General features: G+C 48.4%; 7 protein-coding genes across 7 annotated transcripts; 5 read left to right on the top strand and 2 right to left on the bottom strand.

Moving 5' to 3' along the window:
• Positions 1-171: 171 nt before the first annotated feature.
• On the top strand, positions 172-3,104 carry BDV38DRAFT_242565 (anion exchange family protein). The gene is made up of 5 exons (XM_032054109.1): positions 172-970; positions 1,067-1,215; positions 1,307-1,394; positions 1,469-1,965; positions 2,039-3,104. Exons 1-5 carry the CDS (start codon positions 750-752, stop codon positions 2,920-2,922), a joined length of 1,839 nt encoding a protein of 612 aa, XP_031915440.1. The 5' UTR covers positions 172-749; the 3' UTR covers positions 2,923-3,104.
• Positions 3,105-3,477: 373 nt separating this feature from the next.
• Positions 3,478-5,621, bottom strand: BDV38DRAFT_51254 (putative isoamyl alcohol oxidase). Its single transcript, XM_032063457.1, has 3 exons — positions 5,214-5,621; positions 4,922-5,122; positions 3,478-4,865 (listed from the first exon to the last, which is right to left on the bottom strand). Exons 1-3 carry the CDS (start codon positions 5,462-5,464, stop codon positions 3,623-3,625), a joined length of 1,695 nt encoding a protein of 564 aa, XP_031915439.1. The 5' UTR covers positions 5,465-5,621; the 3' UTR covers positions 3,478-3,622.
• A 1,292-nt stretch (positions 5,622-6,913) lies between these two features.
• Positions 6,914-8,488, top strand: BDV38DRAFT_242561 (uncharacterized protein). The gene is made up of 4 exons (XM_032054108.1): positions 6,914-7,274; positions 7,369-7,741; positions 7,795-7,912; positions 7,971-8,488. The coding sequence occupies exons 1-4, from the start codon at positions 7,122-7,124 to the stop codon at positions 8,419-8,421; spliced, it is 1,095 nt and encodes a 364-aa protein (XP_031915438.1). The 5' UTR covers positions 6,914-7,121; the 3' UTR covers positions 8,422-8,488.
• Positions 8,489-9,122: 634 nt separating this feature from the next.
• On the bottom strand, positions 9,123-10,000 carry BDV38DRAFT_281142 (uncharacterized protein; the record flags this gene model as incomplete). Its single annotated transcript, XM_032059475.1, has 2 exons — positions 9,123-9,346; positions 9,409-10,000. The coding sequence occupies 2 exons, from the start codon at positions 9,998-10,000 to the stop codon at positions 9,123-9,125; spliced, it is 816 nt and encodes a 271-aa protein (XP_031915437.1).
• A 3,116-nt stretch (positions 10,001-13,116) lies between these two features.
• BDV38DRAFT_291441 (uncharacterized protein) lies at positions 13,117-14,302 on the top strand (the record flags this gene model as incomplete). The annotated part of the gene is made up of 3 exons (XM_032061740.1): positions 13,117-13,425; positions 13,493-13,940; positions 14,004-14,302. Exons 1-3 carry the CDS (start codon positions 13,204-13,206, stop codon positions 14,300-14,302), a joined length of 969 nt encoding a protein of 322 aa, XP_031915436.1. The 5' UTR covers positions 13,117-13,203.
• Positions 14,303-16,487: 2,185 nt separating this feature from the next.
• BDV38DRAFT_269889 (putative epsilon-lactone hydrolase) lies at positions 16,488-17,839 on the top strand (the record flags this gene model as incomplete). The annotated part of the gene is made up of 5 exons (XM_032057047.1): positions 16,488-16,548; positions 16,610-16,774; positions 16,891-17,001; positions 17,054-17,637; positions 17,696-17,839. 5 exons carry the CDS (start codon positions 16,488-16,490, stop codon positions 17,837-17,839), a joined length of 1,065 nt encoding a protein of 354 aa, XP_031915435.1.
• Positions 17,840-19,630: 1,791 nt separating this feature from the next.
• BDV38DRAFT_51217 (Zn(II)2Cys6 transcription factor) lies at positions 19,631-21,851 on the top strand (the record flags this gene model as incomplete). Its single annotated transcript, XM_032063456.1, has 2 exons — positions 19,631-19,764; positions 19,876-21,851. The coding sequence occupies 2 exons, from the start codon at positions 19,634-19,636 to the stop codon at positions 21,440-21,442; spliced, it is 1,698 nt and encodes a 565-aa protein (XP_031915434.1). The 3' UTR covers positions 21,443-21,851.
• Positions 21,852-21,871: the final 20 nt, after the last annotated feature.

Below are 21,871 nucleotides of genomic sequence, written 5' to 3'. Positions count from 1 at the left end.
TGCTTGGCGTCATCCCCACCTCGGGAGGCAAGAAATGAAAATGCGGGTCCTGTGAAGATATCATTTTGTCCAGAAGCTGGCAGGTATTATTTTGATGGTCCCTGGATCGTGTAGATAAGCTTGTTTTTCTCCCTTAATACTCTACTGAATGGACTCTAGAATCTGTAGGTACTACAACTCGTGAAAGTATTATTGCGCGCATCTGTCGCCCTGCTCTTGAGGGTTGCGAGAGGCACGGGATCTGGCGAAAACTTTTCCGACGCCATTCTGAATCTTTTACCCCGACGCCAGGACCCCAGGCATGTTGAGGTCAGGCTCTGGCCAACCACCAATAGTTCTCTTGCTTTTTTGATGATCCGAGTTTTAGTTCGATCTCCCCTTTGCCAGTGACCAACTAAAGTGCGTCTCCACCTGCCTTTATGCTGGCTTGCGGCAAAAGAAATGGATTCGTGCTCCCGAGGGTTAAAAAGGCAAAAAGTCTCCTACTAAACATATAGAAGTCGTACACCTCGCGAACTGCGCTTGTTTATTTATTTAGTTTTTCTTAAAGTAATACCTGTTGCTTCGCTATTCGAGTGGGAGTGATTTTGACCATTCGCTTTCCCAACCGGAACTCTTCTCTCCGACCTATAATATCCAGTTTTTCCAGTTCCGAGTGGAGTCTCTATAAGAACATCGCTATTGTTCACTCATCCAAGCCCTGAAGTGTTATCTTCACGTTGCACCACGGTCTCGGTGGCCGGGGCAAAATGGGCGATCCAAGTACTTCACACGACCCCGAACACTTGTCGCGACACACCACTCGTCGGTCTGCCGCAACGTCGGCCACGAAATCAAGATGGTGGCGCATACACTTCTTCCGCGGCATGATCCACGACATTAAGAGGAGAGCTCCGTTCTTCATAAGTGATTGGACCGACGCATGGGACTATCGAGTGGTTCCGGCGACAGTTTATATGTTCTTTGCGAAGTAGGTCCATTGACGACGCAATCCTCTGATGAATTCATCAGCGCACCAATGTTACAATGTGGCCGTATCTTGAGCACAAGGCTAACACTGTCGTAGCATCCTGCCGGCCCTGGCCTTCTCACTGGATATGTTCGAGAAAACTCACCAGAACTATGGCGTGAACGAAGTGCTCCTCTCATCAGTACTTGGGGCAGTTGTTTTCTCATTGTTCGCTGCACAACCGCTCGTCATTGTTGGCGTTACTGGTCAGTGCCCTCCATGTTGTGGATTTATGCCAATGCAAATTCCGCATCGCTCTCAAATATCCTGAGCTTGGTGACTAACACATGTAAACAGGTCCGATCACAGTCTTCAACTACACGGTTTATGATATCATAGCACCGAGAGGCACCAATTACCTGGGCTTCATGGCATGGATAGGAATGTAAGTGCGGCTCCGATCTTCGAGTTGGGGTGTATGACTCGCTGACACCCTTTTGTTCTTTCGTCGCGATGCAGTTGGTCCCTGATTATGCATTGGATCATCGCCATCACTAACATGTGCAATGGATTGACATACGTCACCCGCTTCTCATGCGATATTTTCGGTTTCTATGTCGCGTTTGTCTATCTCCAGAAGGGTATCCAGGTTCTCACCCGACAATGGGGATCAGATGGGGAGACATCCGCATATCTCAGTATCATGGTCGCATTGTTAGTTCTCATGAGTGGCTGGGTCTGCGGCGAAATCGGCAAAAGCAGCCTCTTCCACCGTTGGGTTCGGAAGTTCATCGAAGACTACGGCACCGTACTGACCATCGTCTTCTTCACGGGTTTTGTTCACTTCGGGCATATGCGTGATGTGAGTGTCTCGACTCTTCCGATCAGTAAATCCTTCTTCCCCACGGCGGACCGTGGCTGGTTGGTGCGCTTCTGGGATCTTAGTGTTGGTGATATCTTCCTCGCCATCCCCTTCGCATTGCTTTTGACCATCTTGTTTTACTTCGACCACAATGGTAAGCGTCTTTCACTTTATGTTTTCCCTGCATCCCTGCAACACTCGGCTGACCATGTGCCCCTGTATCTCAGTCTCCTCTCTCATCGCACAAGGCAGCGAATTTCCCCTGCGGAAACCCGCCGGATTCCACTGGGACATGTTCCTTCTAGGAATCACAACAGGAGTAGCAGGAATCCTAGGCCTCCCAGCCCCGAACGGACTGATCCCCCAAGCACCCTTCCACACAGCCTCGCTATGCGTAACCCGACACGTCGCAGACGAGAACGAGGAAAACAAGGGCAAAGTGGTCCGAGTGATAGACCACGTTGTCGAACAGCGCTTCAGCAATCTAGCTCAAGGAATAATGACGCTAGGCACCATGTCCGGGCCACTACTCATTGTCATCCACCTGATCCCCCAGGGCGTCTTAGCCGGACTCTTCTTCGTCATGGGCGTTCAAGCGCTGGAGGGCAATGGTATTACCCAGAAGCTGATTTTCCTGGCCCAAGAACACGGGTTCACCTCTTCATCGCATCCTCTGAAGCGTTTGGAACGACGCTGGTCCATCTGGCTGTTTGTGATTGTTGAACTTATTGGTTTTGGTGGCACCTTTGCCATCACCCAGACTATCGCTGCTATTGGGTTTCCGGTTATTATCCTATTGCTTATTCCTGTCCGGGCGTTCTTGTTCCCCTGGCTATTCTCCGCAGAGGAACTTAACGCCCTGGACGCTCCCACGGCTAGTCCATTTACGATGGAGAGTGTGGGAGGTGTGCATGGCTACGACGAGGAACTGCCTAGTGCGGACCCGACGAACGAGAAAGGTCCCACCGGAGGCGCCGACAACAGCAGCAGTGGGAGACCGGGGAATACATCCCAGGGGCTGGGGGAGAGCGACCCCGAACGAGGCGATTTCCTTGAGCTACAGGATGGTTCGGACGCTACACGGAGACGAAAGAACGACTCGCCTGTATAAGAGCATGGGAAGCATCGATTTCAAAAGCAATACTACCTCGGCCCGCACGGAATAGAATAGATATTGTTTCTGGGCAAGGCATATAGAAAACTCCTACAGAATCCCGAATGGTCGTTATCTGTCTATAGTTAATTCATACTACTTAATAGATTCTACTCATTTGTTAGTCAACCTAGGTTCAAGTGGTCTCCTCAGTAAACCCCTTTTTGGGTCAACGCTAGATCTGATGCCATGCTCCACTAAGACAGGTTAGCAATGCTAGTCACTTATATACGGACATTATGCCTAATAGAGTAGGGCTCATGCATAGAAGGGCCGCAGTTTAACCTTCTCGCACACGTGGCTTCGACGCCAGAGCTTATACGGCAACTACAGCCGCTCTAGTCGGTCATCAAGTTGTTCTCATAATTGGGATCCATGGCCTGACCCCAACATGTCTTAGCTCAGCGGCGAAGAGACATGCCTGCCCTACGGGGTTTTGGTCTGTCGCCACGTTCACTCGCCTTGTACCTACAAAAAGTCTACTATGTAGTATAGACAGAGATTGGAAGACCTGTTGGAATGCAGCGAGACATGTTCATTAATTCTCATAGAGTATTAGAAACTAATTTTTTATCACGAGGTATCAAGTAAGATAGCAACCGCTGTCTATATCAGTCTATGTAATGTACATGAAAAAAACAACGCGATAAAGCAATCACTAAGCCCGGCACATACGACCCGACTCGGAAACACTCCAGGCATCACTGCCGACACCCTTGAGGACGTAGAAGAAGTTCTTAGGATCCCACTTTGACTTGATCTTGAGCAAAGGAGAGTAGTTTCTGCCGAAGAAAGTCTCCTTCCAGTTGGGTTGGCGGAAGTTGCCCTCGTTTTGGTAGCAGCCGCTGCCCGGGGTGACGGCCTCGAGCTGAGGCACGTACTCGTTGGTGATCTTGTACTGCTCAGCGACCATCTGGGACCAGGGGGCGGTCTCGTTCCAGTTTGTGCCGATCTGCATGGTCACTGCGGCGTTGCGCAGGGCGGGGAAGATGGCATTGGAGACATTGCCGGGTTGAGAGACGTTCATGCCGACTCCGACGGCGACGACGCCGTGGCTGGTCAAGTTGCGTAGCACGGAGGCCATGCCGGTGGGGTTGTTCTCGAGCACGTTACGGGGGATCAGACGGCCGCCGTATTGGTAAGTAGCGACCGCAAGGTTACCGTAGGGCAGAGGACCCATGTACTTGTTGTAGTGGTCGTAGTAGGAGTCATACTCGGTGTAGGAGACCTTGTAGGCGATGCCGAGGTCCGTGAGGGCCGTGGTGAAGGGGGCCAGGATGGACTTAACGTCGTCGGCAGTCTTGTTGTACGCGGTCAGGGGGTTGATCGCAAAGACGCCCGAAACCATCTGGTAAATAACGGTGACACCCGTATCGGTCATTCCGGGCAGGAGGGTGTGGAACTTGGCGACGGCCTCCCAGAAGGCCTCGGTGTTGTTGGCAGTGGCTGCGAACTGGAGGCCAGCACCGGAGATCTTGGCGTCAGGGTGAGCCTTGACGGTGACGGACATGACCACACCATAGTTACCAGCACCGCCACCGCTCAGAGCCCAGTAAAGATCGGAGTTCTGGCTGCGAGAAGCAGTGACCAGCTGGCCGTCGGCGGTGACAACCTCGAAGGCCAACGTGTTGTCTGCTCCCAGGCCGAACTTGGTGCTCAGGGCAGAGTGACCACCGCCCTGGATGTAGCCACCAGCGAGGCCGACAGTCGGGCACTCGCCAGTCACGACGGTGAGCCCTTTCGCATGGGCTGCGTTGAGGATCTGGTATCCCATCACACCGGCGGAAACCTTGAATGCGGGACCCTGGTAGTACGAATCCGACCAATCCTTGTATTCAATGTCATTCAAATGGTGCGTCCACACGGAGAGAGCGCCAGCGCCGGTTGAACGGCCCATATAGCTGGAGGTATCTTGTCAGCTTTGTCCAGATACAACCCAATTCCACAGAGAACTCACTCATGACCAGTGTTCTTAATGACGAAACGGATGTTGTTCTCCTTGGCAAAGTTAATGGCGGCAATGACATCGTCGCTGGACGAGACGTTGACTGCGTAGCTGACAAAGTTGCCCAAGAGGCATGGCCGAGACTGCGCGGTGAAGGGGTCGCAGCTCTGGTTGGCAAAGTAGGTCTGCATGATCGAGGAGGACGACTCGAGACTATTCGGTGACTACCGTTAGTTTCCTCTCTTTATCGGGATCGCAAGTGATAACTGGCAATCATTAAGCAAGGATAACTCGTAGCACATACTGAACCAGTGGGGTAGTCCAGTCGGACTTCAATGCCGCACAAGCAGCGGCATCATAGTTGGGATCATGGCAGGGGCTTCCAATGGGCACCGTTGCGACCAAACGACCACCGACCGTGGAGTTGAGCGATTCCCAGGACGACGTGGAGGGCCAGCAGCTATCTCCAGGAAGGCAGTAGCAGGTCGAATCATCAGCAAACGCCTTTGAAGTGAGAGCCGCAGTGGCGGCGGCCAGCATCCAGGAGCCCTTCATGGTTTCGCGGGTAGAGCGAAGAGGGATGAGGAAGCAAGGGAAGGGTTTACAATAAATACACGAATCTCACGGTCGCAACAGCTCGGAAAAGGGTGAATTTATATCACATATTAATTTGGCGCTTTTTGCACTACACCGAGGCACCAGGGCAGGCATCTTGATCTATTGTCCGTGGCGGAGGCATCTTAGACAGGAACCTCATGGGCAGCGTCCGGAGATGTTTCCCCAAGCGCGTCTAGTCTGGGCGGAGGAACCGAAGAGTCGAGGACGCGGTGGATATCGATCACGATTTCCCGGCGACATCCGGGCAGTGCATCAGATATACCTCTCGGAGCATTGTCCGTCCTTAGTTACGCCCGTCCCCCAGATCGATCCGCACTTACAGTAGGCCAGGCACGGCATCTGATACTCAGGGGAACTTATATACATACCGAGTACCTTCTGGTGGCCAAAAATGCCGTGAAAGTGCTCCGAGGCTGTTCTCTGGCTGACATTCCAACTTTTCATCCCTTTCTCTTCAAGCCTTTTTGAGAAGCCCTAAAAATCCTTCCGGATCTGGACCGAAAAACTCTGTTTCTGCCTGGAGCGGTGTGGGTCCCGACCAATCAGACAATCTGACAGTCTGCCACCAAAGTCCAGTCTTCGAATTATTGGCACTTCGTCGACCCATCTTGAGCGAGTCCTTCAAGAACAAGCCTTTCCTCGTGTATTTGCCGAACTGGGCATAGATTCAGTGGTCCGAGTTCCTTGGTGTCTTGTCCTTTTTTTATTTTTTATTTTTCCTATAGTACTCCTTAGTCAGGGCGCACCCACCAATGTAACCCACCTTTATATGAAAACTCGTATACGCCGAACGGCACACAAGGGTTTGGAACAACCGGCGGATCCTGGAAGGAATGGGTCATTTCCGTTAATCCGGTGGCAAGGGTCTGTCATGTCGTCCAAATATGAGTGTCATCAACAGTTTGATCTACACTTTCTACGTAGTCCTCTGATCGACCAGATTGACATTGGCATGAAATTTTGGCCGGCGCTTGTAGATTCCACTGTTGCTGAATTCGTATAAAACGGCTGCAGCTCACGGCGCAACGGCCAGGGCGTGAATCATGCACAGTGGGACCCCTTTCGTACTATTGAGGCCCGTCCGATGGTTGGTAGTCGGTATTTTTAGAGTTCAATAAAGACCCACGCCAATATTTGGTTCCCAAGAGACATGCTCAAATCTCAGCTTCGCAAAACCCAACCCTATGGTCAATAGCAAAGCCAAGAGGGTGCCCAGTTTCGTTTAAATCAGCCACGACTGGGTCCCTGGCTGGATATGTAGCCGATGCCGAGGGCGCTATTTGTCAAGAATTCTTCTTTGGGGGTCACAAGCAATCCCGGATCCTTCGGTATAACCTTGGTTATCCTGCTCGCTTACCTTTCGATCCAGCCGGAAAGTTTGGACAACTCGTGCCCGGATTGAGATCTCTTCTTCAAACTCTAAATTGTCATAACTAGTTATATGTGCCGCTCCAACTAGTCGGCAAGGCCAAGTCCAACATGACTGACACTGCTGTGCCTCCACCATGTCTTGCCTGAATAGATAGGCCTCGTCAACCAGTACACCACCTGTAACTCTCCTTCACCCTCCAGGTCCTGTTCAGGGCGCAAAGTCATGGGCGCAGGCGAACCCGATGGCGGCTCAGCCCTCCAGAAGGGAATCTGGGTCGCAGTGGCCCTTGCGGCCCTGATTGTCATTCTCAGGGTCTTCGCTAAAGTGAAGATCGGCCAATTCCGCGTGGATGACATTTTGATGATCCTTGCTATGGTATGTGCCATTTCCCGCTTCTATACTGATTACTATTTCTATACTGCCTGTTGGCATCTCATATATAAATGTTTACATCAACTGACTCGTCTAGGTTCTGGCTATCGTAGCAACGGTGTTTTTGACCTTGTCAGTTAACCATGGTTTTGGCAAGAACCTGGAGACCCTGCCGTTGAAGGACACGGAAGCCGTGTTGAAAAGCATCGCTATCGAGATTCCTATTGTTACTATGAGCACTACAATTGCCCGCTGCTCCTTTATCATATACCTCCTTGCTATTCTCGGTTCCAACAAAACGTACAAATTCGCATTATGGTTTATTATGATCTGGCAGCTCTCCGGCAACATCGTCTCCGCTGTCCTCCCTCTCAGCATCTGTCGCAATGTCAATATCCTCTGGGATCCGACCGTGAAGACGACTTGCGGTGATAGTAACGCAGTCATCAAGTTTGCCTACTACTCCAACAGTACGTCTGCTCGCCATTTCTCACTCAAGACTGCGTGACTAATTACCATCCAGCCGTCAACTCAGCCACCGACCTGTTTCTGGCCGTGTTCCCAATTCCTGTCTTCTGGCATCTCAACTTGAAAACGCGCGTCAAGCTCGGCTTAATCCTTCTGCTCAGTCTAGGTCTTGTGTAAGTTCTCCAATTCTCCAAGGCCGAGAAACGCACACCCACTAAACCAGTTCCCCAGAGCCATGGTCGCATCTATCGTGAAAACAACGAAACTAAACCAACTCCCGAGCATCACAAACCTCGGTGCTACCGGCGGCATTGAGCTCATCCGCTGGGGCTACGTGGAAAACGCCGTTATCATCATCACCTCGTCGATCCCTTGCATCCGGCCGCTGGTCATGTCATCCGTCAAGAAATTCTCCAGTCACAGCTTCTCTCGTTCATATGAACTGCGCAGCCCCTTCACTGGGAATCGCCGCACAGGTGAGAATAATACCGCTCAGTCGCGCCGTAAATTAGCGACGAATAACGATGCCGAAACCTGTAGTATTGAGCGTATTCTGAACCCTTATTCGCACAACACGGTCATCGGTAGCCATCAGACTTCGTCGAATCGGTCGGATCGAGGGATCACGAAACAAGTTGAGATGTCGGTTTATTCGAGTGATGATCCTGCGAGGAGTGTTTGAGATGCAGAATATACCGATTGGTCTTGTTCAGATGTGTAGAATCAGTTATGATTATACGATGTACGCCTTGGTATGTACTAGATAACTAGAACTATTCATTAATATAAGGAAATACAGTACACACTATGGATCTACTAGGTCTGTACTTTGATCGAGGTCGCTTTGGTATGATTTTGGCCGATTGTTGGCAGTTGTTAACTAGAGTCCTTGGATACGTAAGCGAAATATGAACCCGATAAAAATCCCAATAAAGGAAAGAGGTTGTCCAGATTGAATGGCACTTAATGAAGATTCTTCAGCTTCTTTTCGCCTCTCTTTAAATGGGTACTGGATGGAAGGTTCATATTTGATGGAGAAATATAATCAGCTTTGAGCTACGATAAAGATTATTCAACGTTGAAATCACTCATACAGGGATAGCAGGAGCTCAGCAAAAATAACAAGACAGGGATGAAAATATCACTAATAACAGTTTCTTTTTTCGTTTCTCTCTCCTTTTTTTTTCCTTCCCTAATAAAAGTCAAACAAAGGAGACTAGGCGACGGCCGTTGATAGTCATTGCATGCTCAATATGTTGAATATCAAGTAAAAATATAGTCACTTCCCACAACACCATTCACATCCTGGGAAGAGAATCCTTCGTATGCAGCAAGAGATCAAACTGTCTCTAAGAGTAGCAGCTATACTGCTATTTTATGGCGTCACTGCAGGTGAGCACTGCTATAACCCGCCTTCTTGGTAGGGACAGGACCAGCTCGCACAGTGTAATCTCTGAGCCAACAGGGTCCCTTTTTGTCTGCGGGTTGAGCGGATATCCAGATGGCACGCTTGCACCCTTGTGTATCAGTACAGGCCTGAACACATTCCTTCGGGGTCTTGTCGCCGAATCTAGCGAGATCGTCTGAAGTCCAACCAGCGTCGTCGACTAGGGATAGTCCCATTAGAACACTTCATCCTAGATGCACACGAAAGAATAGAACTACTTACGCAAACCGCAGTAAACCTTGTAATTATATCCTCGGTCATCGATATGGTCTTGGTCGTATTCCGGGCACTTGAAGTCTTCCTTTTCATATTTCCCCTGGCAAGTTTCCAATTGGCCCTTCAAATCGTGAAGTTGGACTTGTAAATGTCCAATTTGGACCTTTTCATCATTGCACCTATGATCTTCCTCCGGGAAAAGGGGGTCTTCCTTTGTTCGGTGAGTCATGTAAACGACGTTCGACTCAGGAATGAGGGGATCTCCCAGGCTGTGGTAAAGAACACAAGATTTGGCTGTGTTCGCCTTTCGGCCAGCTGTGGTATCTTTACCAGCCCAGAGGCTGGCTTCACAGCTAGAACTGTTACTGCATATAATAGCGCATTCATCTGGGCTCCCAGCCGATATGACCGTTCTGTCTCTACTGACTGGCCGCTGGTCGCAGTGGTACGTGACAAAGACATTGGAGTTGATTGCTTTCTCCTGTCCGTCGTCCTCAGGGCAGACCTTGTTATAAAATGCTCTCGCTGTAGTAGATGACTGACCAACGGCGAGGCTGGCAAGCAGCAGGATAGGGGGCACAAGTGCTTGGAAATGCATGTTGGAGGTTTGAAATTCAGGTGAAATGGGGTTGGCTTTGAACGGATGAAACAAGTATAAATGAACAGGGAGATTGTGATATTCAAGTGTTGATGGATTGGTGCAAGAGTTGAAGGATGGGAGCACGTATTTATAACATATCAATAGGTCATTAGAAGTTGCTTCTATCTATATAGGTCCTGATGATTTAGTAAGACCAATGATTCCAAATCCCATGGCTTTCACGGTGCACCCGCTCAGGGACAGATTCACCTCATCGGTAGCCCTATGATATTCAGCCAGCGGAGTCTTCCCTCATGGCGTCTTCCAGCTGAACCCATTTAGTACGGTATCTCGATAGATCTGTCGAGTCATTCATGAACTACGAATAGGAATACTTGGTACACGCCTCAATGTGTACATTGATGACGTAAATTGGCTCGGGCAAACAGAGGGTTCGTAAATGTGGCTTTGTCAATTCTTTCGGAGTGGAATGCAACATTAGGCGAATCTCTCCCGGAATCCTCGTGCGGCGGAAGCCATAACACAACGTTTTATTGAGGCTACAGGTTAGTCAATACCGGCTCTGAGTGATAATGCAGGGACTCACATGTCAACACGAATGAACTGTTTTGTTCAAAGTGCTTGGCGGGCTGATGCATTCGCAACCCTTCTGATAGATGTGTGATGTCGGAAATTTCGATTGGCCTTGAACTAGTCGAGGTATTTTAATAGAAACTAGGATCTTGCAGGCAGGGCTGATAGTCTAGGTCATGCCTACCATTTGTGGATCTATACATCAGAAGCTTGAGCAAAGCACCCGTTTCCATCTCAAAGACGATATTATCTCGGCGTCACCATGGAAGAATTAGAGAATAGAACAATATGTTTTGAAGGAGTCCTGGATCAGGCCTGGCTCAAAAGAAGAAAGGAGAGAAAAATGAACAATAACAAAGTCATCTTTGCTACGAGCTTTATATGGGCCCATGCATGCCGAGGCAGTGGCTTGATGTAAGAGGTTCTTGATTGGCTCCTTCAACGCTTCAGCCCTGAGCAGTAAATGCCTATTGCAGCAGCATCGAACACGGTGGCTGGCTGAGGAGCTTTTGCTATATGGCTGGCAGTCCATGTTTCCTTAGCGCTGCAAGACAAGTTGTTGTTTCTATCTTAGAGAGGCCGGCGTTTCCGATTAGCTGCTGAGACAGAAGATGGAGAAACGGCAAACACATACAGCCCGAGGGACCCTTCTCCAGTATTGCTTAAATCATAAGAAAATACCAGTCTCCTGCAGCAGAGAATGTCATCTAGCATTTACAATTAGCTCAGACGTTTGTTAACCGTAAAAGAATACTACCACTATCCAGACATATCGATTAGCTAAAAGTTCAAGGGACTCTTCTAGAGATAACCAATCTAATAGAATAGGACCAAGAAATCATAAAATAGCTTTGAAAAAAAAAATAAAACTGGATCTTATCATTCGACCAGGATATTCAAAGCTTCTTGTGACTTAGACGCTGTCTGCCAGTGTTATAGCCTCTCGTATCAGAGAAATAGCTACCGTGTTCCACTATAGTAGATCGTACACAACCTCGGTCTTCAACCCATTTCTCTAGACATACTACCACAGAAGCTACAGAAATGCTTGTGCGCATCAATCAAGTTATTTTACGAGCTGGAGCTATACAAGTCATCCAACCCAATTTTGTGCACAATAGAAGTCCCTAGACGGTCTAGTAGTAGTCGGCACTTGAAAGGGTTTCCGTTTATCTCGACTGTGGACAAGCAGTCGTAGTACCTACTGCTTGATAGCGACGCAGATCGTATGGAAAAGCCCTATTGTGTAAACCCAGCGAAACAGTTCATTATGAAACGAAGATTGTAGTGAGGCAGAGGCTGTGTATCCATTACTATTGGGTTTACACTTGCTCAGTTACCTGCCTACGCTAACAAAGTAAATTTAATTTAGGCTACCAGTCTCTGACTATGCAAGCCAAGCCAAGGAATTTCTATAACATTGAGGAACTAGGACATGTGATTATTGTACGAACGATAGGGATCTCCCAGTTTGCGCTCTTTCCACAGGGCCACGTTATGGCGTAGATGAAAGAAGTGAAGGACTAAGGATGCACGCGATGTCAAGGGAAGATGGACATGATCCAGGCTGGCATGCATGGAGCTAACTTTCCGTGATGTCCGGTTGGTGAAGAAGTATGGCCTAATGCATGGCTTCAAATTTGCACACCGTGAATAATGGTTGGCAAATGAACATGCAAGAAGACACTGTTTGTTGCAGCTCTTGGCATGCCTTACACGTAGAATACTCGCGTCATGGACCAACGTGAAGCATTTTTTTTTTGAAACTATCCGCCTTCAAAATATTCTCTCGATAAACACCCCTTCCGCTGGTTCTAAAAGGGAGAATAAAATTGCAAACGGAATTTATGATATATATATCTCTTTACAGCATAACAGGAGTAGTTCCAGCAACTCCAAGTTCAAAATGGTTATTTAACGAGCTAAATGGCCTACCATACAGCACAGTTTCGATTTATAATGGTAATGCACCTCGGGAAATCCATTGCACTCCATGATGTAAAGTTGCATGGATGGAGATGCCACTGTTTCTTACCCATTTCCACTTGAACTCTCCACCTCACACACATCAGCCAGCCATGGGAGTTTCGCCATCGCTCCTGGCAAATGATACTGTCTCCACATGTAATGGCTGAACAGGGCTCAGAGACGCGGACAACATACATGTGCATGGATAGTACTATGGAGAAATGCATCGCATCACCTCATGAGGGGCAGTATCGTCGCGGTTGAGGTGAGGTTTGCATGATCTCTTTCTTCGAAACTTGGGAGGAGAGCATTAGCTCCGGCCATAGGGCGCGCAACCCGCCAAATATGCATCGTATTTTCACTCAACCTCTTGTTTCGCCCTCCTCCCGATATCTAGCACATCTCACAGGATAGCATTGCCTTCCAGTCAACACTTTATGTTCCCCGCACCCTAGGTATTTCTCAGACACATCATCGTTGTTGCTATTGGCCTCATAATGGCGCTCCTATTGTCTTTATAATTGGGTGCCACATTCTCAAAGCCGCTCCTTCCAAGATATAAAGCCCAGCCTGATCGTCTATTCAAGGTGAACGAAGCATCCGTCTCTTTTCTACCACGAAAGCATAGTACCATCATACAGTCAACCCCACCTTACAAAATGAGCTCCCTTGTCAATACTGCGCTGGCTGCTGTCACAACCAATGGCAAAGACGGCTTTCTTTATTATCAGAACGGCCAGGATATCCTCGAAGCCCACTCTGAGTCAGGCGCAAGCTGGACGGCGAAGGCTTCGACGGTTACTAGCAACGCTGCCTCCGGTGGCTCAGCCCTGACTGCATACTATGTTGAACACGATGCGGATTTCCAAAACAAGTCGACCGTATGTCTGCGCCTCACAGCCCAAGGGGTCATAAAGGGCAGTGTCGTCAACTGACTTTTGAGCATAGATCCATGTTGTGTATCTTGACCGCAGCGCTAAAGTTGCCGACACAGTCAAAGTCCTTTCTGAGGGGACCTGGAAAGATGGGAAAGTGGATGGAATTTCGACAAACCCTGCGTCGGTCTCCCGGATCACTGGTGGAGCCTTCAGTGGCTCTGGCTGGAATCCGGATGGATCCCAATGGGTTTACTTCAACACGTCAGACCTCCCATTCACAACACTTTTTGGAATGCTACTAACGTCAAAAAGACCGAGCGGTAACCAGTTCCAAATCACGGAGATTCGCCGTACACCGAAGAGTCCGTGGAATACCGAAACAGTGTTACCTGAGAACACTCTGGCACTCCCAGGAACCGATCTGGCAAGTAGTATCGTCAAGGGGACCATCGACCTGTATTACCAGGATCATAAGGAAAATGTCAATCACTGGGTCAGCCAGGACAGCCAATGGCATGGTAAGCCTATCCTCCACGAGACATGTCTATATCGAAACTGTCTGACTAGTTTTCCGTGGCCAGACGAGAAGGTCCTTATCCCAGCAAGTGAAGTGGGGAATAGTACTCCCCTTGCTGCGCTGAACAATGGCAAAAAACATGTCTTTTACGCGGACAGAAGCAGCCCTCCCAAAATCAAGGACCGTATTGATGGAAATACAGTTGATGTTGCACCCTTTTACCCTGGAACACACTTGACTGCTGTTTCTGTCAATGGCAAAGTGACTCTCTTCTACAAGAGTCTGAATCCCGTTGGTGCTATTGCCGCCAAGATTTATGATGGTAGTTCGTGGAAGGACGGAGGCATTGTTGTCCCTGCCTGAGACAAAACTAGAGAGTAAGATGAGACGTCAAGGTGGGCCATCGAAACGTTGCAGCGCTGGACTGTAAGCTTGAGGGGTCATTTCAATTTTGAGCAGGTTACCGAAACAAAATGCAAAGATATTTAAGCTATAATAACTTATCTTCGTTGATCAGACCTTCTGAGGATACTGCTCCTAGCCCCATTAGCGTGTAAAGTCATTACTGCCCCTGGTACATTGATCGTCATCAGAGATGTAGGGGGTCACTGGGGTGTGTCTCAGACAAGAGATAAAGTGTGGGATTAACTCAAACCTCCATAAACTCGTTGATGTAGACTATTTGTAGCTAGCTAGCTATTCGGACCTCTATTCGGACCTCAAGTTCTGGCCTTTTCAGTCTTTGGCATCATGAGCCGGATTATTATCTCCACTAGTACCTTATACTCAATTAGAAAGCTGGTGTGATTCACCAGGTCAAGACTAGAGAGATTCATCAACCATTATACTTGTTCGTATGTATGTATAGTCACTACCAGAGCCTAGGTACAATAATTAAGATGAAAAGCTAAGCTGCGGATGGTAATGTGTCCAAGTTGTTGTCCTGTCGAATTGAGTCGGGCCGAATCACACATCACTCTTCCGTCTCAATCGGGCCGAACTTCCAAGGTTAAATTGTGGTAGGCGTCATAGGAGCACGAAGAGGTTGTTCGCCCGGTGCACTTTCGAATGGTCCAAGACTACCCTTAATCCGAGCTTCTACAGGGTGAAGAGTCAATGTGGACCAATATGATCGGACACTGGATTCTCAGTTTCGTGAGTACTTGCCGGATCAAAGCGCCAATATAGATTATTGATGGCCCCGGTAGATATCGTGAATCAATTCGATCAAGCTGCAGTAGACACGTAATTGTTCACTTGATGCCAGTGCCGAAAAACACCTATAGCCTCTTGATATGGGGTTCTTTGTCCCCGAACGATCACTAATCACTAGATCACTCATCATTTACAGGTAAACTCTTCACACCTCGGTTACATTGCACAATGCATCCAACTATAGCGAAGATGGAGGAAGACACACTGGTGCGATTTAAGTAGCGACAATTACCGTATCTCAAAATTCTATCAACATCTCATTCTTTCCTGCACGATATTCTCTGTTGCACAGTTACATACTATTTTATTCGACTACCTTCACCATGGCCCAATATCAACTGATCATCACTACACCAGATGACTACAAACAGCGCATAAACGGCGTATCATCTACATCCGTCCCTTCCTCCTCTTCTGGATCAACTGTCTCTTCATCGAAGTCATTTTCCTCACCGTGGGTATTTTCATCATGACCGGCACCCGCGACCTCTTCTATAAGGTTATGTGGATGCTTGTGTTCTGCCCCCTAGGGATGGGTGGAACCATGGGCGGTCTCATAGAGTCCTTCATTGTCGGCCACTACTACTACTGAAAGAAGGCTGGTCATTTCACAGGAATCTGGACGTTGTTGGTTCTCAGTACATGTAATTACCTCTGCTACAACCTGGACAGACACTTTGGATGGTTCGGGGTTTCTGACCATCCCATGTGGTTCCACTGGCAGTATCCAGCGCTTTGGGTGATCGGCTACGTGAATGGGGTACTGTTGTTTACGAATGAGGGACAGGGGAGGCTAGTTAGGATGAAGCTATAGACACCCTTGGATTGTATCTCTTTACGGAAAGGTCACGACAGGACATTGGAGATCAGGTTTCGGATGTTGAAGAGTTGAGTGTAACTTTTTTGCAATTTTTGTGTAGCTAGCACTATTATGGGCCAAAGAAACATTATTCAATATCAGAGCTTCACAAAACCTGAGCTGCGGTTGGAATACAGAGAATAGGTCGTAATCTAAAACCCTATCAAAAGATTTCCCAACCCCCACTCCCCGCCCACGAACATAATCTGCGTGTCGTTGGTAGAATGTATCAACCCCATATAGATAAAATGTGCCTCGAGATTTATATGAACCTTACTTTTGCACAACTAAATGATTAATTATCGCGCAGCTGAGCGCAGCGAAGCTAGCATTATACCTCGGTAGTAGGGCTGAATACTAATCAAGCCGTGCACCATGTGTGGTCAATGTGGAGATCGTAGCTAGTATTTAAAGAATATGGGGTTTGCAATAACCATCGTAAATTCTGCAAGCATTGATTACAAACGGCCAATCATGAAACATAAGTTGGGAGTTTGGGAAACGATCGATGCCTGGCTAGGCTGGGTCTCTGTTGGTAAGTAATCCCCATCGATGTTTCTCGTGTTCTTGACATTCATTTGAATATTGTCATAAAGGGGCAACAGTCGTATCTGCTGCTATATTCGGTCCTTTTCGTGGTCCATCCGGGGCAGATAGCTATCCTCACCACGTCATCCAAGCCACAGTCAAAAAAGTAGCTTTTCCTATCGCAAGCATGACTTTACATGAATCGAATGCTTACCAACATCTACAGCTTACTAGTCGATTCAGTCCGCTACAGCTCCAGTTCGTACAAACTACTATCTTGAAGAGCCGTGTGAACGCTGACAAGGGTGGAATAGGTATATTTTCAAGTCCTATGACCAGCTATACATAGAGTATTGTGAAAAGATCGGCGTCAAGCCTAACTTCGTTTCTAACGAGCGCGGCTTAAAAGGGTTCTGGCTTGGTTCACCAACTGCAAAGTACGTTGTGATCAACTTCCACGGTAGGCACTATACTTGAACCCCCAAAAAGATGATGCTAAGACAATCACACAGGTGGAGGATTTGCCATGGATGCAACTGCACCGTATCTCGATTTTTGGCCTGGCGTGGCAAGCGCACTTGCCGATGAGAGTATCAGTACCGGCTGGTTCAATGTGACCTATACCTTGGCACCACATGCTACATATCCAACACAATTTCGCGAGGCAGTCGAAGCTCTACGGTATGTCATTGAAGAACTTGGACGATCCCCCTCGGAGATTATCCTTGCTGGCGATTCCGCGGGAGCAAATTTGTGTCTTGCACTTCTGTCCCACCTGTCCCATCCATCTGAAGATGCGCCGCCACTAGCAATCAGTGCTCCGCTCAAAGCCGTGGTTCTTCTGTCACCTTGGCTTTCCTTCCGCCAGGATTGGCCTACCATGAAGCTTAATGAGCATAAAGACATTGACGACCGGAAAGTGCTAGAACGGTTGAAACAGGGATATTTGCATGGGAGATCCACGAACTATTATGTTGAAGCACTCGAGGCACCTGAAACCTGGTGGCAAGACGCCCAAGTGGAGCACACTTTGGTTCTTGCAGGAGGAGATGAGATGCTCCTGGATTCTATTAAGGCGTGGTTCAAGAAATTCAGCGTATGTCATATGAGACCTGATTTTGATGCAACTTATTCGCAGCACTAATGACTTGCAGAAAGTGAAACCTGAAACAACTTTGATTGTTGGTCAGAATGAGTGTCACGTTGCACCTCTTATTTGGCCGTTGTTTGCCGACAAGCATGAAACCGAACAGGGTCTTGCTTTGAAGGCCTGGCTTATTGAGCGGTTACGTATATAAGCATGCATGTTCAATTTCTTACTTGAAAGTCATACAAAATATCTAAAAGCCCAAGCCATGGGCTTGATACTATGTATCATTCACATACTCCGAACTGTGTAGTATGGATGAAACGATGCACGGTGTAATAACATGGCTTAGGGTTCTGTTGTTGATGCCGAGTGAAAAATTCTCTCAGGTAGCACACCATACATGTATTTCACCAAAGGTGCTATTCAGGAATCCAGGCTTTCATTCATTCTTTATATTGGGCGTTATTATTGATGTATGCCGGATATTTCTATGTTGATATTCTCCAATCTACACTCAGCGCGTGCAGTAAAAGCATGTGACATGATGTTAGACTGAGAGTTACGGGTGCAAATCAGATGCGGCCGTAAAATAATATAATAGTGGTCATTTTTAGCGTTAATTTCACAGATCCTCCTATTCTACATTGAATTGGTTTACAATGTGACGTTTCTGGCACGGAGTTCTTTTCCGACTTGTATACCAGAATTAAATAAGGCTTTTCCACTAAAGCTCGCATACGGGATACGTGAACTCAATCGCTGAACTCCTGCAGATCACTCCGCCTTTATAGATAAGTATGGGGAAAGTTCACGATAGCTTTGGCCCAATGCCACCAAGGCTGAAGTTCAGCCGCACCACCAAACTAATGATCATCAGGGATCATCGTGGCCTGGCCAATAATAATTCCTGAGGTAGAGTGCCTAAAGATCGTAGGTGGAGCTGTCGGAACCACTGTGGCAAGGGGTTCAAGTCTTTGTACATAGAATATTTTGGTACGCAAAACTCCGTATATTGTGTAGCTAGCAAAATTTCTAGAAGGAAGCGATATACGAACAGACCCGGTCACAGGACCCTACCTGGCAGCTTTTCCTGATCCTGCCCTTCTCAACGTTTTTGTACCCTATTTCAGATATAATTGGTAGATAGCTACCTCTCTCTCTCTCTCTCAGTGGTTCTCATTTATTGGTATATTAAGGTAGTAGTATGGTGGTGGTTGGTGTCTCCATCGTAGTCGAGTGATAATAACTTCAGACCTGGACATACCAAAACCTCGAGATCCTTACGTCACAGCAGATCCACCCCCCCCCCCCCCCCGGCAGACCGGTTACTGATCCATAGTGTATTAAGAAGATTGGACAGGCGTGCAATGTCACTATTCCCCGCAGCGCAGTCACTGATATCCTGGACATAAGACAATGCTTCAAAGACGATGCTATCTCATTTTCATTTGTGCGTGCTTCTTCTGCCCGTGGAACTCCAGAAGAGATTTTTGGATTTGTTTAGCTGATTATATATGTACCCCAAACAAACAGCAACCGCCAGTCTCCAATAGTACAAATAGTACACTAGCTGGTAGCGATTGTCCTTTCGTGAAGGGTGGCCGGCAGGAGTGTCAATTCGAAGCTTCTTACGCTGAAGCTGGTTTATTGCGGATAGGAAGAAAGGATATAGAAGGACGATGATTCATGTACTGAATTTGAGCGATTCGCGATCAATCCAAATAGTTACTGCGATAGTCACTTTGTGACCAGCTCAACTCGGTCCCACCCTGCTACCTGTTGAGCATACGTACTCAATTGGCTTCGCAACTCAAAAGGATGGGCTGCATATACGCCGACCAACCGAGAACCGACCGAAGATTTCCTCGTCCGAGCCTCTGGACCAATGAAGTTGAGTAAAAACGCCGATCTTCGACGATAGTTCGATGGCAGTCTCCACTCCTCTCGGCAGAACCGCCGCACGCACCCTCGTGTTTCACTACTCCAACCCGTCAGTTACGCAATGCACCTGTACATGCGAGATCTGGAAGAGGCCCAAGAAGATTTAAAAATGGACCCTCTGCACACACCACCGATGGAGCGACGGTCGCGAGTGAGCCGTCCCAAGGTACGCACTGGCTGTGTGACCTGCAAGTAAGGTTGCCCAACGACGCGCGATAATCCACTTAGGTTATCGCCCCGGCTGCCCCTGACCTGGGAGCATTGGATAGGCAATTTTGTATGTACTAATTCCCAGTTTGATAGGGCCCGGCGTAAGAAATGTGACGAGGCTCGCCCGCATTGTCGCACCTGTGCCAACGCAGGGCGCGAGTGCGGCGGCTATCAGGAGACCATCGATCGAAGGACTCGAGCCTGGAAAACCACCAAAGCCACCGTTGACGTCCCTTGCAAGATAGAGATCGAAGTTCAGCAGAATGAACTCACTGTGGCGAAGGAATGCGGTGCCTGGATTTCCCGCCTGTTAGTCGATCCGAGCCAGACCGATTTGTCGCTGTCCGAACGTTGGTATCTGGGTTTCTTTCGCACCAGCACGGCTGCACAATGCTCCGGCTACTTTCCGCTCGAATTTTGGCATCGAATGGTTCATCAGGTCAGTGAGGAGGAGCCGGCTGTTCGCCATGCGACCATTGCCATTAGTGCCCTCCATCGAAGTTTCAGCACCACACAGTCTCCGCAGAATCCGGGAAATCAGATTGATCCTCACTTGTTCCCTCTTCGGCAATGTAACAAGGCTATTACTTCTTTGCAGCAGAGGCTACAGAGTGTCGGCTGCCGGCAGAATTCCCATGTGCTTATTACGTTGATTACTTGCGTTCTTTTCGTCTCATTTGCATTCCTCCAAGGAGACACCGACGCAGCCAGTTGTCACCTACGGCATGGCACCCGTCTCCTCCAGGAGACATATTTAAGCAATACTAAAAAGGGATTGGTGGAGTATAGGCCAGCGTTAACGGATGTGTTCTACCATTTAGAGCTGCACTGGGCGAGTCTCCGGGAGCCTGAGGCAGCCACCTTGCAACATGAGCACTCCATCGTTCATTCTATGGCTCTCGGCAACCCGGTTTGGCGCAAGCCTGTATATTCCCTCAGGGACGCATGTAACCTCTTAATTGGTCTTGCGTGGCTCGTCTGCGAGAACGATCCTGAGAACAGTAAGATGGCCCTTGCTCGGGAGATCCTCGATGAGCACCAAGACGCGATTTTGCAGAAGCTCCAGCTTTGGAAAACAGAATTAACAGCATCGCTCACTCTCCAGAAAGCTGTATTGTCATCAAGAGACCGTCATACACTCGCGGCCCTCGACTTATGGACCGAGATCATCTGCATCCGAGTCTCGACAGATAGTAGGCAGGATGAGGGAGAAAGCAGGTTTGACTCCTTCACACCAAACTTCCAGCGTGTGGTCCAGCTCGCCAATTCTGTCCTCTCTTCCGACTTCAGCCAGACCCCCATACCAACATTCTCCGTCGGAATGGGTATGATCCCGCCCCTTTACCTTTGTGCGTTCCGGTGCCGCGATTGGCATATTCGGAGAGAAGCGGTGCGGCTATTGCAGAGATGGCAACTTCAAGAGGGGGCCTGGACAAGCTCTGGAACTGCTTTTGTTGTGAGTCGGATGATTGCTATTGAATCGGAGGGTCTTACACCGGGCGAACTGGTTCCTGAGCGTGCGCGTATATGTGCAATGCGTGCGGGTGCCTTGTCTGACGGGTCCGGAATCCGGTTGTGGTATCGTCGATCTCAGGGTGGTAGCTCAACGCAAAATGACAGTAAGCGCGATCCCTGGGAGTCGGAAATACTCCCCTTCTGATGGTACAGGTGGATCAAATCACAGTATTAAAGGAAAGATTGGGGTTTTCGTTGATGAGATAGTGAGCATAACAACGGACGACACACGGAAACACACACCTCAAATAGGTATGGCATGAAATTCATCATTGAAAACACTCATGAGAGCGTTGAGGCGATGAGAATATCATTTTCGCCATAGCTCACGACAGTCCGCTATGTCTCCCCTGCTAACCCCAGGTGGTCTTCTGCTACGGACAATGGCATTACATACCCACTTTGGGTTGATATTCGACTTCCTAGTGGGTCTATGACATCCGTCGAAGTTAATCTCTTCTGTCACCCTTCACGATAAAGGCTGAATGGGGAAATCGTGACGAGTTTATCCCCAATGACATTGTCCTAACAGTGTTCTGGTGTGGAGCCGACATTAGGGCGTGTGCGCGGGCGA

The sequence above is a fragment of the Aspergillus pseudotamarii genome (genome assembly GCF_009193445.1).
Source record: "Aspergillus pseudotamarii strain CBS 117625 unplaced genomic scaffold BDV38scaffold_16, whole genome shotgun sequence".
Lineage (NCBI taxonomy): Eukaryota > Fungi > Ascomycota > Eurotiomycetes > Eurotiales > Aspergillaceae > Aspergillus > Aspergillus pseudotamarii.
This window is presented reverse-complemented; position numbering and strand designations above follow the sequence as displayed.

What these genes read in the sequence shown, in the direction of transcription:
- BDV38DRAFT_242565 (XM_032054109.1), top strand. Translation starts at nt 750, where the DNA reads ATGGGCGATCCAAGTACTTCACACGACCCCGAACACTTGTCGCGACAC. An exon ending in TTCATGGCATGGATAGGAAT is followed by an intron (nt 1,395 to 1,468) that starts GTAAGTGCGGCT and finishes GTCGCGATGCAG; the next exon opens with TTGGTCCCTGATTATGCATT. An exon ending in GTTTTACTTCGACCACAATG is followed by an intron (nt 1,966 to 2,038) that starts GTAAGCGTCTTT and finishes CCTGTATCTCAG; the next exon opens with TCTCCTCTCTCATCGCACAA.
- BDV38DRAFT_51254 (XM_032063457.1), bottom strand. Translation starts at nt 5,464, where the DNA reads ATGAAGGGCTCCTGGATGCTGGCCGCCGCCACTGCGGCTCTCACTTCA. An exon ending in TGGACTACCCCACTGGTTCA is followed by an intron (nt 5,123 to 5,213) that starts GTATGTGCTACG and finishes GTCACCGAATAG; the next exon opens with TCTCGAGTCGTCCTCCTCGA. An exon ending in ATTAAGAACACTGGTCATGA is followed by an intron (nt 4,866 to 4,921) that starts GTGAGTTCTCTG and finishes AGATACCTCCAG; the next exon opens with CTATATGGGCCGTTCAACCG.
- BDV38DRAFT_242561 (XM_032054108.1), top strand. Translation starts at nt 7,122, where the DNA reads ATGGGCGCAGGCGAACCCGATGGCGGCTCAGCCCTCCAGAAGGGAATC. An exon ending in TTTTGATGATCCTTGCTATG is followed by an intron (nt 7,275 to 7,368) that starts GTATGTGCCATT and finishes TGACTCGTCTAG; the next exon opens with GTTCTGGCTATCGTAGCAAC. An exon ending in GTTTGCCTACTACTCCAACA is followed by an intron (nt 7,742 to 7,794) that starts GTACGTCTGCTC and finishes ATTACCATCCAG; the next exon opens with CCGTCAACTCAGCCACCGAC.